Here is a 22,008-nt window from a genome sequence, read left to right as displayed (position 1 = left end):
GAAATTATATATCTTTTTAGCGTAATCAATAAGTGTGTGTGTGTGTGTGTGTGTGTGTGTGTGTGTGTGTGTGTGTGTGTATGTGTATGTGTATATATATATATATATATATATATATAAAATCATCTGTTATGTTTTGAAAGTAGTTTTTTTTTTAGATATTTGTGACTTGACCCTTTAAATAACGGTTGATGTCTCGTTTTTTGTGTATAATGCTGTCAGTAATCAGGTACTTTTAACTCTATGGTTAGGTTTTAAATTAAATATACTTGCTCCATTTAAGAAAGGTGATTGGTGTGACTCGCTAACTCATAACCCTCACTTTGGGATAAAACTACTCAGAGGCTTGGTGGGCTATTACGAAGCCTCTGATGAAGCTAGGGCTGCAACTACTAATCGGTAAGTTTGATCATAAAAATAGTTGCAATTTAGTCTCATCAATTAGGTGGTCAGCGATTAGTTGGTCAGTTGCACAGCACCAGATGCTTTAATCTGATGCTCTACTGCAACTAAGATTGTGCAAAAAAAATTGAATTTATATTTTTTTAATCTTTTTTCTATCCGATTAATCGGACAATAATCATCCGATTAATCGGATAGAAAAAATAAATAAATAAAAATGTTTGCACAACACCATGTGCAGGAGTTCATCGGATTGAAGCAGCTGGTGCTGTGCAATTAACCCACTAATTGATAATGAGATTTTTTGACAACTATTTTTATGATCAATCTTACCGATTAGTTGTTGCAGCCTTAAAGCGGATACTTCTGTGAAACGCGTTAGGCCACGCCGACCTTTCGCCATGTTACAAGACGCTGCATGTGTGTCTATCATTTGGTTACAAAGTAACTGTTTGTTGCCATTTTCTGTAGCTATTTGGCATTTTAACTATATCCATCGCTGGTGAACTGTTGCTAGTGAAATAAATTGCACGGCAGTGTGACTTTATAATTTTACTTTATATGGAGACCAAACAAGGGACCATAGGATATACACAGTGGATGATTTATCACTCATCTGGGGTGCTCTACGCTTTTCAATCAATCATGAAAGTCCAGCTCACACTGTTATTGGATGGGTGCACGCTATCGCTAGGCACTGCACAGCCCAGCAATCAAATTCCAGAACAAAAAGTGAATAGCAGCACTCCAATAAAATTATCTTCAAATTATTTATTGCATATCCAGGAGTACAAAAAAATAGCAACGTTTCGGACTACATGTCCATCATGCCATACATACATCACTTCCTACCCCTCCTTATATACCCCTTTGGACACACCCATAATCTAATTAACTCTTTACAAACTCCTAATACTGTTTTATTACTTCTGCATATGTGGGTATCCTAAATATTAAAACATCAAAATTACTAAACTAATTTTCAATTCACCTATATTACATAAGAAGGTGAAAAATACACAGAATTTTTAGAAGGCATCAACATTAGTTAGAAAACATTCAATTTAAAGAAAAAAGCAAAAAACCATACTTAGCATATGTCAATTTCAATTATAGGTTTCCTATATCATTACTATTTTTCTTTTTTCATAACATCACTACTCATTCTCAGAGTCTGGGTGACATCTAGCTTCATATACAATACTGATCATCCAAGAAAAAGAGATAAGAGAGATAAACATAGAGATTAGTAATCACAAATTAACAAATTTTAAAGGAAAAATTCCTAAAGAAAAACAGACAAATCATAATCCTTGTTCATACCAAATGGAACTAATGAATTCAAAGTAAAAATCCAAAATGCCTCTCTTTGTTTCAAATGTTGTTCCCTATACCCCCCTCGTCTACCAGGGGGAACGTGTTCCAAAATCTGGAATCTGAGTTGGCTCACCCCATGTTGGGCTTCTAAAAAGTGAGTGGCTACAGGGGATTTTAGATTCTGTCTCCTGATGTTTGATTTATGCTCTGTGATTCTATCACGTACCCTAAGGGTCGACTCTCCTAAATAGATCAAACCACATGGGCATTTAAGGAGGTAGATGGCATACTCTGTATTACATGTTAGAAAATCTTTGATCCAAAATTTCTTACCTGACTGTGGATGTACAAACGTGGGTTCCTTAATCATACTATTACAATGGGAGCAACCAAGACATGGGTAACAACCCAGATTTTTACTTGTAATATATTTCTGTTATTCACTTTTAGTACTCCCAATGTCTGCCTTTACCAAAGAATCTCTTAAGTTCATACCCCTTCTATATGCAGGCATAGGTGTCTGTAGAAATTCTGGTATGTCTGAATTACAATTTGCTAAGATGTACCAATGTCTGCAAATAATCTTATGAATTTGTGTACTTAATTCATTGTATTTGGAGACAAAAAACAATTTGTCCCCATTCCTCTTTTTAACTTTCTCTTGTGGTTGTAACAGACTCTCTCTTGTCATCTCAAGTGTCTTATCAATTTCCTTGTGGATCAAATTCTCATCATATCCTCGATCCAAAAAGAGATCTCCCATCTCCCTCAGCCTTTTTTCACTTAATTTGTCTTCTGACACAATGCGGCGTACCCGCATCAACTGGCTTTTTGGTAGGGAGTTCTTTAAAGATTGAGGGTGTGCACTACTTGCTAACAAAAGATCATTCCTGTCAGTCTCTTTCTTATACAAATCTATCCTGATTCTATCCTTATCTTTGAAAACCAAAGTGTCTAGAAAGGCCACACTTTCCTCACTGTGAACCAGGGTAAACTTGATATTCCTTGTAGAAAGATTTAATGTATCCACAAACTGCAATAGGCTTCCAATGTCGCCCAGCCATATGCCAAATACATCAATATAGCGCCACCATGTGGCGCCATATTGTTTAAACAGTTTATTACTATAAACAAGTTTTTCTTCATATATACTCATATAGATGTTGGCATATGTAGGGGCGACATTGGAGCCCATTGCTGTACCTTGCTTTTGAATATAAAATTGGTCTTGAAATAAAAAGTAATTATAACGAAGTATAATGTCTAATAATTCCAATACAAAATGTTTCTCTTCCCCAGTAAACAAATTTGAATCTGTCATTTTGTCCACTGCCCCCACACCCCCATCATGACTGATGGAGGTGTATAGGCTGGACACATCCATACTGAAAAGTATACATTTATCCAGAGAAACAGAGATATCCTCCAATTTATTTAGGAAATCCCCAGTATCCCTGATGAATGATTGGGACTCCACCACAAACCTCCTCAAGATACAATCAAGATAAACAGACACCCGAGAACACACTGTCCACACCTGCCACAACTGGACGACCTGGTGGTCTCATCAAGTTTTTATGGATTTTCGGTAGTGTATATAGGACAGGTGTTCTCGGGTGCCTGTTTATCAAAAATTATTTTTCTTCATGCCCCCCAAGGCAGAACATACAGTGATGTGAGATGCCATCGCAGAAAATGCAGCATGTCTGCAGAAAGAATAGGACACATGCAGGAACTGTTAGCACTTGAACTTTGTAGTACTGCTCCACATTAGACAGTTTTCTTCAAGCAGAGCTGTGCTCTGGCTGCACTGTGTCAATGTTCCTTAAAGGGACAGTGTACACTCATTTTCATATAACTGCATGCAATAGACACTACTATAAAGAATAAGATACACAGATACTGATATAAAAATCCAGTATAAAATGGTTTAAAAACTTACTTAGAAGCTGTCAGTTTAGCTCTGTTGAAAAGGCAGTTGGAAAGCCCACTGCAAGTGGGAAATAAGACACTACCCCTCCCCCTTCTTTTGCATATGAAAAGACCCTTTACAGTTTACACAAACAGGAGCAAGCTGGAGAAGGTAGCTGACGGTATTCACATAAAACTTTGGGGCTTGGTTAGGAGTCTGAAAATCAGAGCAATGTTATTTAAAAATAAATAAACATTTATGCAAAGAAAAATGAGTGTATAATGGCCCTTTAACACATTGCATCCAGGGCAAAGCAGCAGCACATTGCTTGTTGACTGTCTCTCAGAGATTTCCCAGTCTGTAAAGCTGTTTATTCTAAATGTAAGAGCACTGCATCTTTTTATTACTACATTTCTATGTTAGACCAAGAGAAAAGGAAACAGATTTATTAAAGAGACATTTTAAAATATCTTCTTTTCTTTGTATGCTGCTAATATGCAATGCAATTTTCAACTACTGCACTATATTATAAAACATTAAAAAATGCTTTATTCTTCATTTGACCAACATATTGCAATTGAACGGGTGCCTTAGTGTAACTGTCTTATTTAAAATTGAATTTTATTTAAAAATGACCTGCAGAAAAATTTTCACTAAAAAAATCTTAGCGCAGAAAGTAAAGAAAAGTTCTGCCTCTGGGTTCATGCCCAATAATGCCTTTTTGAATAGCAACATCAATACACTTGTTTAATTCCTTCTGAATGATAAACACAGGATTATATGCAATCGGCAAATAGATGTCCTTATCAGACAACTGGCGTAATATTTCTGATACATAATCCCCTTTATTCTGTAACAGTGGCTCCGCCCTTATCGGCAGATTTAATTATTAATAGTTTGTTATTTTTAATATTCAACAAACTATCTCTCTCCTTTCTAGAGAAATTAGAAACCCTGTGTTTAAATTTAAATCCCCTGGTGCTGTGTTTCTTTTTCAATTTATTAATGTCACAATACACTTGGGAGATAAATGTATCTATGCTTTTATGGTAATATTGAGGATTAAATCTCTTTTGTTTTTAAGTTGTAATCTCTTAAGACTTAATTGATCACTTGAACTTGATCTATATATATTCACATTCTCAGATGTTATTACATTCCCCTCATTACTCTTTAATGCAAAGAACGATTTCAATTTGATCTTTCTAAACAATTTATATAAATCCTGATCAAGTTCAAAAAAGTCATTTATTTTGTGGGCAGAATGACAATCCCTTGTCCAGGACACAGAGTTCCTCATTATTTAAGATTTGATCCGAAATATTAATCACCAGTCTGTCCCTCTGCTCTTTCATAGGTTGTTCTGTTAATACCTCACCGATGTTACCTATTTCTTGCGCCATGCTCGACTGCTGCCTTGACGGGTACTGTGTGTCTGTTTCCCCGTTCCTGTGTCGGTGCTTTTTCCCTCCGCGGCGGAATCGTTTGCCGCCGTGTCGTCTGAGTCCCCCGTCGATTCACTCGAGGTATTCTGCGACAGACCTTCTCCTCTCGGTCTCCGCTGTCGCCGCCATCTTGGACCGGAAGTGGCACCTCCTGACCTGTTCTGCGGGTCATACTTCCAGCGGTAGACTCGATCTGTCGAGTAATCTTCCTCATCACGGAGGAACTTCGATCTTTTCCTTTCTTCTAGCGTTTTTCGTAATTCCGCTATCTGGGAATTAACCCCTGCAAGAAATTTGTCCATCTCATCAATGGTAAGTGCTGCGTTTAACTCTGCCTCTAGACGACCAATATCCGATTGTTGTAATTCTAGCTCTTTTTGTAGAAACTCCACAGTGAGCACCATAAGGTCAAACGAGCATTTATTTAAAATGAGCTCAAATTTCCTGCAATATTCCGTGTTATCCACCATCAGAGTGGGTCTGGCACTCATTCGAAGGCCCTGGGGAATCCTTCTCACCCGGTAATATTCAGCTAATGTGGTTGAGTGCAGCTCAAAGGCAACATGTTTTTTAACAGCTCTTTCATAATTATTACCAGCTTTATCCACTGGCAGTACCTTTAGGAAGTCTCTGGATCCCAATGCCAAAGTAGTGATCCTAGATGCCTCCAAATCTGTAACAAATGTTGTACTCAAGTCTGCATTATTTCCAGTCTCCATTGAAACAGCGGTGCAAGTGACTAGTGCAGTAACATATATAATCAATCAATCATGAAAGTCCAGCTCACACTGTTATTGGATGGGTGCACGCTATCGCTAGGCACTGCTCTACGCTTTTATCTTACCTCATATCGATTGAGGTTTTATCTTGTGAGTACCCACCCTGAAGGGGGACTGTTTCTTTTATGCTGATCTTGTATTAAACATATTACACTATGAGGAAATTCTTTGTGCGCTTATTCCTTTAGATTACACAAAATATATATATATATATATATATATATATATATATATATATATATATATATATATATATATATATATATATATATATATACACACATACATACATACACACATACATATATATATATATATATATATATATATACACACACATACATCTACATACACATACATATACACAGGTGGCCCTCGATTTGCAACAGTTCAATTTACACCGTTTCAGAATAACAACCTTTTTTTCCAGTCATGTGACTGCTATTGAAAAGCATTGAGAAGCAGTGCATTTATTAAAATAGCCAGTAGGTGGAGCTGTCTGCTTCTGTTGCAGCAAAGCCAAGCAAGCTGAAATTATTCAGTTTAACCAGACCTGAGCTATCGAGCAGATTTCAAAGGAACAAGATCTTTCTGTCTATAACATGTCTATAATATGTCCAGATAGGAATGCATAGAAAAAACTGTTTGCAGAAAAATGCAAGTGAAGTCTGTGTTGTGTGATTATTTTATTATGTGTATAATGCTGTTTAGCAAATGTTTTTGTTCATTTAACTTAGTTTAATTATATATTCTGTGTTGTGTGATTATTTTATTAAGTTTATAATGCTGACTAGCATTTAACGACTTGATTTCAAAGCTTTAAAATAATATATTAGGTGTTACTTATGACAATTTTGAGAGGGGCCTGGAACCTAACCCCTCACTTCCCATTGACTTACATTATAAACTGGGTTTCAATTTACAACGGTTTCGATTTACAACCATTCCTTCTGGAACCTAACCCCAGCGTAAACTGAGGGCTATATAGATATATATATATATATATACACACACACACACACACACACAATGCAAAAGAAAAGCTGGCTATAAACTTAGTGCTTAGAATCGAGACCATGCAAAACATGTCCAATAAGAATAAACACATAAATGCAATTGAGTCCGATATGTGGCAATAAGGGCAATTTCACCAAACACTGGTGGTGGAATTGATAGAGTGTGTGAGGTCAAGTCGCTTTCTGGTTGGGCCTTAGTCAGTCAAGGGGCAAATACCTGTGTGATGTGCGTGAGAGATAAAACATACACAGGATAAAAGCGAAACAACGTTTTTTTAAATATATATATATATATATATATATATATATATATATATATAATAATAAATACACTTACAAAAGTCAACCTCAATGATATGAGGTATCCGATAAGCTTGTCATACAAAAGTATCAGTCAAGCAGTACATCCAAGGTAATGTCCAGTGGCTGGCGGAGTTTCTGCTGACATGGGTACTTCAAATAGAGTTGGATACAGCAAAGATTTGTACTAGATGTACATGAGCACCTTACTCGTTTCCGAAGGATGGTTTATTTTCACCTTCAACGTCAGAGAAGATAGAGATAGAGATATATATACACAGATACACCAAATTGACTTGCTTAATTTCTTCAGAAAATATATCTATTAAAATTTCAGTACAGAACATTTTAACTGGAATAATTCATTTTAACATACATACCGGGTAATTTGAATTAAGCACATTATTTGTCCAACTTTCAAATTGGTAAACATTGCATATTTCTAAGGCAAGTCTTAGGCGGTGGGCCTCCCCTCTGACACAATCTTTAAGATGGTGCCCCCAATAATAGATGTTACTATTTTCTTTGAAGAGGGAAAAAAATAATATTTATTTTTAGTTTTCATTTGGGGAATCTACATCTGATCCAGGGCTCACACACAGCTCTCAAATGCCGATTCTGCTCAACCAGAGAGAGTGCTTCACTCATGTTTCAAATTGCACTTTGTTACTCCTGTGTTAGACGCAAGTTACTGATCAAGACAAAAAACGCAACACAGTCTGAGCGATTGCGACCTCAGTGCCTTTTCTTCCACCTACATCCAACCCTTTGCCTTATTCCACCACGACATGGCAAGTGTCATTGTCAGCTCTTAAAAAACATTCTATGCTTTGCCAAAGGCAGCTGCTGCTTGTGGTTTCTTTAGGATAGTGCAAAGTGTCGCTGCTATCCTGACTCCCGTTATATGCTGTAGCGCCCCCGTGTGGAGGACGGACTCACACTTTGAAAGCCACTGCTCTAAGGTGTAAACTCTAGTTCACAGTATATATGCAAAACTGTGTTTGTTGTGGTTAAAAAGGGACAGTACTTGTAATTTATATATAAAATATTTAGTTATGCATAATGAAAACTACTTTACTCTATATATTTATTATTTATTTATTTTTTTTTTATTTTTTTTTTATTGAGGATTATGAGTAATAACAAAAACAGGTAATCTCGTCACATAAGCTACAAAGAAACCATGCAAAAGGTCAGTGATCATGTATACAATGACAGTGCAATATGTTTCAACAAGTACATTGAATTAATAGAACCACATCAGAATTAAACATTGCAATGATATCTAGATGAAATCCTCATTTTAAAATATAATAGCATGTTAGGCTGACTAGTTAGGGGCCAAGTATTTAGGCCAAATATTCTAGAACTATAAAATATAACTTGTAGTCAGATGGGCAGCTCATGATGAGCTTCAGAAGAGTTTACATAGATGAGTGTTTAGGAAGGGGGGGGGGAAGGGTATCTCATATTGGTCAATAACAATCAGCGGGTAAGCACCGCTTAAAATATGAGTTATTGAACTAAGCTGTATAGTTTAGTGCCTAATCTGAAGAATATTATGAGTGCTGAGCAACATTGGCGGAATTATATTGAATATGTAAGAAGCGTAGTAGCCTACTAGCAGGGAATATGCATTCTAAAAAGGTTAGTAAACTAAATTTAAAGGGACAGTTCACCCAAAAACTTTCTCCCCTTTAAATTATTCCCAATGATCCTTTAAACCTGCTAGAGTGTATTAAATTGGTTGCAAGTAGCTCCTTTACTCATATTTCAGCATTTGAAATAGCTGATTTAGCTTGTGGTTTCCCAACCTATACTGAAAGTTTTGATACTGGCGTATACGCTATTGACAAGCCTAAGTAAACACAGCCAGCAGAAGAGATTACACCCTCAGTGGGGGGCATGATAGTTAAGTAATAAAATGATAATTTTCCATTGTTCTCTCTATGCATTGAGTTGGCGTTTCAGACAAATATAAGATAAGGAAGCAAGTCTGTGTATATAAAACTGATAACATAATGAGATCTGATATTACATGAAGCTCAACCCATTGTAATAGGCTGTGGTTTCAAAGCACAAAACCAGCTACTTCAGATACACAAATAAACCCAAAAATGCAATTTCTCAAATATTTTATACTCTGCAGTTGGTATAACAAGTCATTTAAAATACATTTATAGAAAAACAATTTTACAGTGTACTGTCCCTTTAAACTATGATCTGAGAAGGGCAACGGCTAGTGGCCTACATATTTTGAAATGATCATATTTAGGAGTGCATGGGTCAGTAGGAAGAACATGCAACATGGGAGAATTAATGATGAAAGGTGGATTCTTTAACTGCTTAGACTGAGGGCCAATTATACAATATAGGGAGGTGATAATACCTAATTTCTAAATGGACAAAGAACCATGACATACAATGAGACTAGTCTATATAGCTGAGCTTACAAAAGAGAAATGTGAAATCTTTAAGAAATAGTGAAATATGAGTATCTATGCAGCCCATATGCTTTTTGACCAATATGCTAGATATATTAGAAACCTTGCACTGAGTACATACTAAACATTTGCAGACTATAGTCTTATCATGAGCGTCTGCTCGTGCCTAAATGCAGACTATTTCTATATAGATATAACACAACAGAAGAAATATACATAGATTACCCTTCTGAATAAGCTAGGTTAGGATAAATAGAAGTGCCTAACTAAGGGCTGATTTGGGAGTAATGCAGGTATAACTCATACGTAAATTTAAATCAGTGGCAGGAGCATTTAATGGTGTGCAGCATGAACAATAGGCAACCTAAGCCTGGCTGCTTGTCATAGTAAGGAGTATGCACTGGGGTCAAAAATAAAAAAAATACTGTTAGGTGAAAGGCATAACATGTGTTGCTTTTACTGTAACATTAGTGTTGTAATAGAAAAAAAAACAAAAAAGAAAAAACGGTTCTGTTCGTCAAGTATTTGATAGAGCTGGGAGTCTGAGCATATCTATCCATGACTTAGCGCTTACATTAGTTATGAGGTGTGATAAATAGGCAACATACAAACCATACAATAAGAAACATAACTTATGGAGAAATATCTGATACCAATGGAGAAATAAACTGGGACATGGGTTGGAGCTACTACTCATATATGGGTTTTTAAGGGTAGGGGCAGATAGAGTAAATCTATAAGAGCAGTCCTGTTAACCTTTTGCTAACCTGCAACCTGAAAGCTAATGTCCAGTTTGGTGGGGAGGTTCTCTGTATTTTCACCAACCCGGCCTCAGGGCTGCACAGTAAAAAAAATATGTTCACCCCGTGTCCAGTCTGTGCTGCAAATCCCTAGAAGGGAACAGCCTGCTCTCCCACCTAATGATTGATGCAGCTTGGATCCATATGTTGTTAGTGACAGGCCTCATATGCATACCTAATCGAGTGCGCCATGTCAGAAGCAGTGTCCCATGTTGTAGCATAGAGGTGAGAGACATCTTCATTGAACTGTTGCTCTGTGTCCGCTGATTATATGTAAGACTCCGCTTCCGCTCCGGAGGTCCGGCCGCCACCCCCAGAGCAGGGCCCTTCAGAAGGTAAACAGGTTCGGCGGTGACACTCAGCGCTGGGCGTACAGGGCTCTCAGGCGAGACTGGGATCTCATTAGTTTGCGCGCTCTGTAGTCGCTTCTCCGATGTCTCCTCTTTTATATTAGTAGGTTTTTTTCCCTCATCGGATTTAAATGACTCACGTATGGTGGTAATGAGCTGACAATAACTGTAAGACATCGCTCTCTCAAACCCTTGTAGCAGGCCAATTAGCATACCGAAGTCTTCCTTCATGGTTCCTGTATCGCAATCCAAAAAAGCTAAAGCTGCAAATAGAGGGGATAATGGGAACCGCCAATATTTACTCCAGAGGCAATCAAAAAGTATATAATTGAGCAAGTTAGAAACTTCTGTTTTACCCGGGAAGCCGGGGGGGGGGGGAATGGCGATGCAATCCTGCAATGTCACAGTCTAAGATGAAATGGTCTGGAACAGGTCAGCTGAGATAGATGGCTGAGATATAAGGAGATATCCAGATAGTTATGAGCTTCATAAATCCAAATGTGGCAATCTGTTGGATCAACTATATGTAATTTCTGCAGTATTTGTTAGTATAGTTAGGATTTTCACAGAGCTCCTTTGATGCACGTCTGTAATGGCTGCCGTCCGGACACGCCCCCCTATATTTATTATTTTGCCCCCTTTTATTGAGCAATTCACAAAGCTTGAAATGTGCCTGCTGACTTCTTAAGGCTAACTCTAGCTAAAGCCTAGATAGTCTCGTCCAAATAAGGTAAATGGTGAGTGGAGTTTGACTATTGAAAAATAATTGCAGTAAAAAGGATAATTTTTTGTTTTAAAACCATCAACACTGGTTTTAAAACAAACGCTGATATGTTATTCTATAGCAACAGAACAAATATCTTGTAATTACAAAGGTGTTTACTGTCCCTTTAAATCCCTAGTGTGCTGGTTTTCAAACCTGTCCTCAGGCCAGATTTTCAGGATTACCTTGGAGAGCAGGAAAATTAACCCTGTTAACTTATTAGCTGATTATGTCCCTTGTGCTCCAATCAGATATCCCGCAAATCTGGCCTGTTAGGGAGGCCTGATAACAGGTATGGAAACCAGTGGTCTACTGCAGGGATGGGGGAACCTTGGCCCTCCACATGTTTACAGAACTAGATTTCCCATGATGCACAACTGGACTTCTGAGTGCCTAAAGCATCATGGGTAACGTAGTTCTGAAACATCAGGAGGGCCAAGGTTCCCCATCCCTGGTCTAGTGTATAGTGAGTGCAGTCTATATCTATATACAACAAGCATGCACAATCAAACCTAGGGTTAGACAAATATACCTGCTCTAGGATCATAGTCCTACTTTGCCCCATTTACCTAACACCATACTTCCCCATAAGACAAATAATATAAAAAGCATTAACCTAGTATCAAAGAAAATAAAAAAGGTTACAAATACAAATTTCTAAGTAGATGGTATCTGACTCCCCATAGATTAAGAAAGATTTACCCTCATACAACAGGCAAATGCTGGAGGGGCTGCAGAGAGGAGGGCACCATGTTACACATATGGTGGACCTGCCCCAGAATAAAAGACTTCTGGAATGAGGTGTTCGAGATAATTAATAAAAAACTTCAACTCTCTATACAACCGACAGCCTCAACATTACTTTATCTGGACCTCCCAAAATTCAACCATCAACATGACAGACCCCTATTTATCACAATGCTTAATGGCGCCAAAGCACTGATACCTAAGAAATGGAAGACTCAGACAGTACCTTCCAAACTTGACTGGGAAAACCTTGTTGCCTCACAACTACAATTAGAGAGATATCATTATGCTAAAATAGGGAAACTTGACATACATGAATATATGACCCTCCCTGACGTGGAAAGACACCCCACTATAGTCCCCCTCCCAATTCATTTAAATCTATACTAATGAGAGACTTGTTCAACAAGTGCAACAACCATACCTCCTCCACCTGTGGCGGTCTGCAACACTTCCTTAGACACTCCTTCGATCATATACCTAACTCCTTTTCCCCTTTTCCCCTCCAACCTCTCCTTATTCCACCCCCCCCCCTTTCCCCTCTCACTCTATAAGATGAACCCCCCCCCCCCTCGACCTTCCCCCCTCCCACCGTACCCCACTTATACCTTATCACAGTCCCCCCCCCCCCACACCCAATTAAGAAATGTACCATGTAAAGGAAACAGACTGAATTTTTGTTTTTGTTTTGTTAAATTTGTACTTATTAAATCAAAGTTAAAGATACAAAGCTAAGCAACAAAGAAAAATTAAAACTATTGCAAAGAGGTTATAAGTTGCAGGAGCCCGGATGATTATTTCTAACGACAACTTTTACATACGGAAGAACAGACACATTAATATGCCACAGTAGGCATCTGAGGCCTTTAGGCCTTAAGAGACTACACAGGGTGTCGCAGAGACATTTGAATTGCACCCTAAACTCTACTACATTGTTCTTGTGTACAGCTACAATTGTTCAGTGGCTCCTGTACTATTATTGTTATCCTGCCTTTTCAAATAAAGCTTTGCAAAAAAAAAAAAAAAAAAAGTTACAAATTGTCAAGTCTTAAAGAGATAAATCACTTTAAAGAAAAATCACTTTAAAGTACACAGGTGCATTTAAATTGTGTATTGATGCATTTTTGCAATATACTATCATTAGCAAAACAGCTTCTAGTAAAAGTTACTGTTTCAGCGGCATACACGCATATGCTTCATGTGACTAGAAGATCATTAGTCAAACACTATGCCTGCTCAGAGAGCTGACTGGTGTGTATCATGTCAGTGAAGACTTAATTTGTGTCATACAAGCCACTGCATTGAGGTGTGGTGTCTGAATGCTAGTGCAATACATAATATTGACAGTGGACTTAACCCTTTCGAGTCTGGGCTAAAGTGCCTACATCGAACAACTGTTCCGATGTAGACAAATTGAAACCACGCGATCTTGCACACGATCGCAAGATTTCAATTCTGCCTCTAAGCCTCTATCTAATATCAGCCATCTTCCAGTAAGGTATAAAAAAAAAAGGGAAGGGTCACTGATTGGTTCAAAGATTATACCCAATTCAACAGTTAAAACCTACATAGGAGTGTTCTTAGACTAGGCCAAAAACACTGTCTAGACAGCAAAATGTGTATCTAGGGGAAATACATTTCTTACATGAAAATGCCTGTTTTTACATACCATGCTTTACAAAGTGATTACGTGAGTATTCCGGGATACATTCTATGCCAAAGTTATGTCACCACATGACCACTCTGTCTGAATTTTGTGCTGCATAAAGGCGATTGCAGCTCCTTTACGTGTATAAGAGACATTATCATCAACATCATCATGCAGCAGCAAGAGACTCAGTACAGTGTTGGTAAACATACAATTCCCAGATGAGCAACTTGCTGCTTTATGAGGTTACCTCTGCACAATCCCAGCAAGCCACTGATCTCTGTACATTTCTGGCAGTAAATGGGTGAAAATACTGTTGTAAATGTGCTGTGCAGCAGTAATTTAACCTCTTGATTGCCATATGTTCATAATAAGGTGGTCAATAATAGTGTATGTCTCTGGCAATCAAGGGGCTCAATAACTGATTTTATAAAAGGACCAGCATTTTATACAATGCTATATAAAATGGCACGTTACGTAAATACCGTCAATCACATCTGAGGAGAAGGCCCATACACTTGAGAGCAATCATTGGTAGATGCACTGCTGTACAGCACAAGCAAAAGACTGTCTCAAACTTACCTCTATCCATAATTTATAAAGTGTATATACGATTGTCAACATCACACTTTTCTGGCATCTAGACTAATATTTTAGGAACCAGAAGTAAAAATGTAGGTACCATGATTCACTAGCTCCTGAGATTCATTAATTCCTTAAATCCTGAATTGTTATGCATATGCACATTATGCTAGAACGGGCTTAATGTTGTCTTGGAAACTCTAAACCAGGGTGAAGAGCCTAATGTTAAGGCACCATTGGCTGCCCCTGGTGCCTGGGCTTGTCAAGCCCTATGTTAGAATATTAAAAAACACTCCTAAGAAATGTCCTACGCTACTACGGATTCTCACTAACAAAATACAGTTTGCAAATGTTCTAATGCTGTTATAGCCAACTTCCTAACACAAGGGTGGCAAAGATAAATCATTTAGAAGCCTTAAGACACACAGATAAATCTATGACTATTAACCCCTTCCCGTCGTTAGGATGTTCCATGCCGTCTTAACCATGCTGGGCTTTAGCATTATTAGGGCAACATAGAACGTCCTAGCCGTTTGGCTGTACTGATCTCATAACGGCTTCCTATATGGGATAGTCGCTCCGCTCTGACACTCTCTACACTGGCTCCCCATACACTCCGGGAATACAATTTAAAGTATTAACCCTATCCCATAAAGCACTCAACAGCCCCACTCCCAACTATATTTCCTCCATCTCGCCAAACATTCCCCATCCCATCCTCCTCGATCAACCTCTGACCAACATCTCTTAACTCCTATTATCTCTATGTCCCACTCCCTCCTCTAAGACTTCTCACGTGCTGCTCCCGTCCTCGAACTCTCTACCCTGCACTATAAGACTGTCTCCAACCTTGTATAGCTATAGATGCTCCTTGAAAACACACCTATTCAGAGAGGCTTACCATCACTCCTCCATCTCTCATGCTAAACAAAATAATTATTTAACTGCCTTGACTTACTGCTGCAACTTCAATCCATTTGACAAGCTAACCCAAACCTTATGTCTCTGCACCCTCAATCTGTAGACTGAGTTCTCCGGAGCAGGGCCCTCTTCCTCCTGTACTAGATTTGTTTAGTTTATGTTTTGTATTTTATCAAAATCTTTGTCATTGCAGCCCTATCAAAAAAAAAAAAAAAAAAAAAAAAAAAAGGAGGGGGGCATAGTCTTAAAGGGACACGCAAGTCAAAATTAAAACATCCTGATTCAGATAGAGCATGTCCTTTTAAACAACTTTCCAAATTACTTCTATTAACAAAATGTGCACAGTCTTTTAATATTTACACTTTGAGTCACCAACTCCTACTGAGCATGCGCAAGAAGTCACAGCATATACATATATGCATTTGTGATTGGCTGATGGCTGTCACATGGTATAGGGGGAGAGGAAATAGACATAACTTTGCAATTTATTTAAAAAAAAAAAAAAATCTACTACTCATTTGAAGTTCAGACTAAGTGCTATTGCATTGTCTTATCATGCATCTGTTGATTATGCAAATCTATTGTATTGACTGGTCCTTTAATATTGCTTTTTTCCTGGGGATCACAAAAAAAACAAATTGTTCAGTGCCCCACATGGCTATCCCTGTTCAAAGATGTAAGTTTTACTATGAGGAAACTGTAGTCAACATTTTTCTTCATGTCATCAAAAGAAAATATAAAACAGGCATTTCAAAATATATTTCAGTTTTCTGTGTGTTGAATTACTCATGTACCTATCCTAAATAAATGTTGTCCTACTTGACAGGGTGTGTCCATCTCCACAAGTAAAACAGAGGTACGTAAAGAAAGGATTTGAAAGAAGCAAAAATACAATAGTCGAACAGCTGGTTCACACCACTTCCGTTACTGCTTTGGTCAGAGGCAGTTTCTGCTTGAAACTAGCAGTTCTTTGAGGCTCCTGAGCAGTACTGTATCTATACCTTTAAGCTCATTGTGACGGCTAAAAAACAGAGTTGCAGGGTCACTAATGTTAAAATTAAATGATCTAACGAATTAGAGCATATAATTTTTTTTACCTACTACAATATTAGTAATCATAAAAGTAAAAGATGGGGACTTTAATTCATGAAAAGCTTTGTAAACGTTTCTTTTTTGTAATAATTACCATTTCATGTCTTGATATTTTCCGCATTTCCTCCACCCGTAACGGATATTCTAATTTTTACTTAAATGACGATTACGGCCTTAGCCAATCTTATCGCGCCCTCTTTGGCGTCCAGCAAGGAAATAACGCCCCTGGCTTTGAACGCCAAAGGTCGCACGATACGATTGGCTAAGGCCGTAATCTTCACTAAAAGTAAGAACTAGAGAATCCGTTACGGGCGGAGGAACAGTGGGATACATTAAAACATGAAATTGTAATTATTTAAAAAAAGTAAATGTTTTCAAAGCTTTTCATGAATTAATGTCCCCATTGTTTATTTTATGATTACAAATATAGTAAAGAAAAAGGTTAAAGTCAATTTAATTAGAAGACATAGCAATTGGTAACCTAAGGCCCATCAGAAGTATCCATCCCAGAAACTACAACATAAAAATATTTCTGTCACACTAAAGTGCAGTGAAGAACTAGCATCTAGAGCAGGGGTGCCCAATAGATAGATTGGGATCTACCAGTAGATCCCGAAGGCGCTGCTGGTAAATCCCGGACGATGTGATCAAAATGATGTGGTCAAGTTACATGATCTCAACACTGGGCCCTCAGTAGAGTAAGGTTGCTAGGGATATCGCTTTATCTACCGCAGTGTGTGAAGGGGCAGGTCATTAAACAGGATTGGATCTTAAAGGAACATCGATTTCAACCAATCAATGTAAAATATTTTTGAATGACAACACAATTGACCAAAAGCATGGTTGAGTGAGTACTCTCTCAATGGATATGGTGGTATAGTATAGTTAGGAAGGTAAGCGTCAATAGATAGAAAAAGTAAAGGCGGAGGCTGCTGTGCTATGCTAAGGGAACAAGTCTGATGTTTGGCAAGTTAACGTGTTGACTGTTCACCCGCTGAGAAATGGTCTGCATGGCACGCAATTGAAATTTATTTATGCGAGCCTCACTGGGTCATATCAGGCCAAGCCCGCAGCACAAAGTAAAGGGGGTCAGTGGCAGTAATTTGAATCCAGTGTTTTATAACATGGCAAAAGGGGTTGCTCCTATTAACCCGAATTAAAGACAGGGCTACTTTTGTCGTCAGGATTAATCTGTTGTATCTTTATGCTTTTGCACATCCATGTGTTGCTAAATCATTCAACCTTACAGGGATATGAAACACATTTTATTTAGATCACGATTCAGATATAGAACATGCAATTTTAAACAACTCCTATTATCAATTTGTCTTCATTCCTTGGTATCTATATTTGAAACAAGCAGGAATGTAAGCTTAGGAGCCAGTCCATTTTTAGTGGGTAGATCTCGTTGAGCTGGTCATTTGAAAGGTAGATCCCAAAACAAAAAAATGTGGGCACCCCTGATCTAGTCTACATTGTTGACAGACCTCAACAACAATGGTCAAGTAAAGCTAAAGAACACAAGAAAAAAATAAGGATAACTCCTAGGATATTTAAAAAGTAACTCCCAAGCAACCAAGGAAATAAAACATATGAACTAACAATACATTTTAAAGTGAATGTCAATTTTGATGCTAAAGTGCCCGGTTATTAAAAACAGGGGCACTTTAATTCATCAAAATTTACATTTCACTCCTGTTCTGAAAAAAAATCCAGACCAGCTCCTCCTGTCACTCTTTATTCGTTTTAAAACATTAAACAGCACACAAGTTTGACTATGTCAAAGCACCTACAGGCATGTATTAAAACACAGGTATGACAAGTACCCCCTCACATCTGACGCGTTTCGGAGGTGTCCGTAATCATAGATACTTGTGTGAGATACCTTCCTGATTTTATACTTGTTCCTGTGCCTGTGATTGGATGACTCCCTACACACCCTTCTACATACAATTAGTTTTCCCCTACACCTGGCAACTCATTTGGAGCTATTTACTCATGCAATCAATTCACTATTATTGTTGTTTATAAGTCACTATTTAAATTCATAGTGTTATATTTTTGTGTATTTATACACTTTGAAGGGCTTATTCCCCTGTTATCATAAACTCTCATTGCCGGAATTAACTCTAAGTTTCCTTCGCTGCTCAGACCCAGAAACCCTGTGTTCACATTAAAGGGATTAGTCTCAATATGCTAAGCTGCCCATATTTGAGCATATTGAGATAATATATGTTAAAGACCGTTACATTTACATTTTATACCTCTCTTTAGTGGAACCAACCAAAGGTCACTATGTCATAAATTTAAAATGTTTATTTTATTCTATTCTATTGTTAACTCTGGTGTACAATATTTTGACTTTTTTGGGCGTTAAAGTAAATATGCAATTTAACAGATATACCTATGCTTTAAAGATTAGGTCTTATATTTCAACAAGATCATTTCTCTTTGTTGTCTTTATTCCTCAAGATTAGCTTAAATTTATATTGCCTATTAGATTCAATGTAGCAGCAATATTAGCTTCCCTCTATATTAGATTTAAAGTGGTTTATTTCATTATTAACTCTTGACTCTTATGTTCCACTTGGGAACAATCTTGCCTTTTAACAAGATCTGTTCTTCTTTTCTTTGTTGTTCCTTACCCTCAAAATTTAGTTTAATTTATTTATTTGTGGGAAAAAAAAAATTACCTTTTAATCTTCACAGCACCTCCAGTCGTTGCAAGCCATTTCTGATGTCAGAAATGATGGATAGATCATCCTCCAATCACGACTTCCCCCCTGGGGAATCAGTGTCTGATTCAACGCCATGATTGGAGGAAGCCGGATTCCTCATTTTAAACACAGGAAGAGGCTTTGCAACGGGTGGAGGAAGCTGGAGCTGCTGTGAAGATTAAAAAGGTAAGTGAAATGTAAATTTTTAAGAATTAAAGTGCCCCTGTTTTTAATCGCATTTTTAAAAACCAGGCACTTTAGCATCAAAATTGACACTTTAAAACAAACCCCTTTTTAATATTGTTTTATTAATATGAGTGGATAAATGGGGCCTCGGTTTTTGTCTTATCTGCTGTTAAAAGTTTACATCAGGGGTTGAAAAAAGTATATCAAAATTAGGAGCTAGTAGGCTTATTAAAGGAACAGTTAATGGAGTTTATATAAAGATATAAATAGAATAATCCAAAACCTAAGGAGGTAAAACTGTTAATCATGGGATCTGTCAAGCTCCCACTAGTCATGAAAAAGTTGAGAAACAGAGATCATCTAACATAACTTGGACTCATATTTTAGGAGACAAATATGTAACTGGTCCCTGAGCAGTCTGTAAAGTGTCATTAGCTCCTGTTACCTGTCAGCCTGTGATGACCAATAACTGGCAGCTACATATATAAATGGCATCCAATTTACTGTTTCCCTGCAAGAATGCAAACAGTATGACAGACATCATTACCCACCCACCCACTTACAAACTTGGAGATCTTTCTGTCGTCATCTCCCGTCTGTCCCGGGGGATCTGGCTGACCTGCTGCTGCTGCCCCAGTGGCACCTTTATGCATCTTGCGATTCATTCTGCTAGCCCGCGAAAGATCCATTACACAGTACAGAAAGTACACTCCCAGCACCTATATCCACAGAGGATTAAACTAAATCCAATTAGTTCGCGGAGGAGGGGCCGGTGATCCACTTAGGTCCCAGAGCAGACAGCAATAAGCTCCCCTGACTCCTCTACTGTACGATCCCTAACTTACAGACAGCTGTCACACTGTCCACTGCCACCGCCTGACCCAAAGTTCCCGCCACTACGTCTCCGCCCACTGAGTTGGAATTCCAACCAATGAGAGAATGTGTTAAAAATTGTACAATTAGTAGAGCTACAGCTACAGGACAGTCTCGTTGGTCACGTGATTTCTTTGAAGCACACAAAGGACATTTTTGTTACTGGAAGGAAGGATCGGCAGTGAGTGAATGTTTCGATTGGCAGTGAAAGTAACTATATAGTGCTTATACTTTCACAAGCGTGACAGCTTTTGTAACGTTATAACAAACGATAGGTGCTTATTGTCAGATTCAAACTTATACAACGGCAGGGATTGCGTTTTTATGAAATAAAATGTATCCGTTTCACATTTGTGTATTAACTTTTGTTTCAACGTAAATAAGGCATAACAAATTTTTGTGAAAGGAAGGTAAACAAACTGTGATGCCTTCGTTTGAATGTTAAAAGTTTTGTTTATTGGTTTTAATTTCTACGCAAGGTTTATTGTCGCTGTTTTCTTGCACTATATATTAATAACACCAATTAATATAGTACATTAAACCGGGAGTCATTCCTAATAAATTTACTGGTTTACGTTTGAAAACAAGTGGACTTTACAGTATATAATAAAATATATCATTAGAACCTTTTGAATAAATAGACATTTAAGTAGTTGACAACATTAAAATATGTTTTGGGTTGTTGTTTTTTTTGTTTGTTTTGTTTTTGCAGTGTTTTGTTTTTTTATTTGAAAAGTTGATGTTCTTTTGCTGGATAGGATTTGTTGTTGTTACAATGCTTCTGGACTGTGTAACTGTCCTCCAGCACCCCTGTGGTAGTTTTCCTTTCTAACCCACAAATTATTTGTATTGTTACTTTTAATATCAAAATAAGCAGCTTAACCAAACATTTGCAGACATCCCAACTCTCCCTGAAGTTCAGGGAGTCTCCCTGATTGTAATAGCGGCTCCCTGATACCAGCAAATGGAATGCAATCTCCTTGAAACTCCAAGTACCATGATCCAATGTGGCCCAAATCTGGAAAAGTGGTTCTTTAAGGAATGCCTTTAGTTGCTGGGACGTTCTAGAACCCTCAAAGCATGCATCAGTACCCAAAAAGCCCCCACTGATTTTAATAAAATAAAACACAAAGACTATCTTATTTACTGCACGTAATTAAACTTTGTATTCTAAAATATTTATGCATTCAACAAACGTATGATCACTGGAAAATAGGTTTGTTGTATGTGGTTGTGCAATAAAGCTACCTTTTTTTAATGTGACTTTAGCGGGAAGCTACTTCAATGATAAGTCTCTATCTTATTTAGGGTTTCATGGTGTCCAGTATATAACTGGGAGAGGGGGGTGGCAGCGCAGTACTGGGTGAAGCAACCTACCTAAAATTGGTTTTTGCAGGTTGGGATGTCTGTTATAGTATGTTTTTAAAATAGTGTTCTATCATATGTATAATACAATTTTTTTTTATTTTATTTTTTTTAGTTTAACCCCTTTACTACTGGGACTTTCAGAGGAGAACTTGACCAAAATAACAGATTCATTATTTTTTTTTAAGTAGACAACCCAAGGTAGTTCTATAGGCATTTTGGTATATTTCATGCCACCATTTCACTGCCAAATGTGAATATATCAAATAAATTGTTAACTTTTTCACAAACTTTTGGGTTTCTCACTGAAATTATTTGCATACCGCTTGTGCAAACATGGTACAAAATA

The 22,008-nt window shown here is 37.6% G+C and overlaps 1 protein-coding gene across 2 annotated transcripts in view; it reads right to left on the bottom strand.

Annotated features, from left to right (window-relative positions):
- Window positions 1–20,275, bottom strand: part of DIAPH3 (diaphanous related formin 3) — a 1,718,568-nt gene extending 1,698,293 nt beyond the window's left edge. For both annotated transcript variants that reach the window (XM_053707945.1, XM_053707946.1), the window contains exon 1: window positions 19,985–20,275. In XM_053707945.1, the coding sequence (XP_053563920.1) occupies window positions 19,985–20,110 (126 nt within the window). In that variant the 5' untranslated portion in view covers window positions 20,111–20,275. The remainder of the gene's footprint in view (window positions 1–19,984) is intronic.
- Window positions 20,276–22,008: the final 1,733 nt, after the last annotated feature.

This window comes from Bombina bombina, chromosome 3 (assembly GCF_027579735.1).
Source record: "Bombina bombina isolate aBomBom1 chromosome 3, aBomBom1.pri, whole genome shotgun sequence".
NCBI lineage: Eukaryota > Metazoa > Chordata > Amphibia > Anura > Bombinatoridae > Bombina > Bombina bombina.
This window is presented reverse-complemented; position numbering and strand designations above follow the sequence as displayed.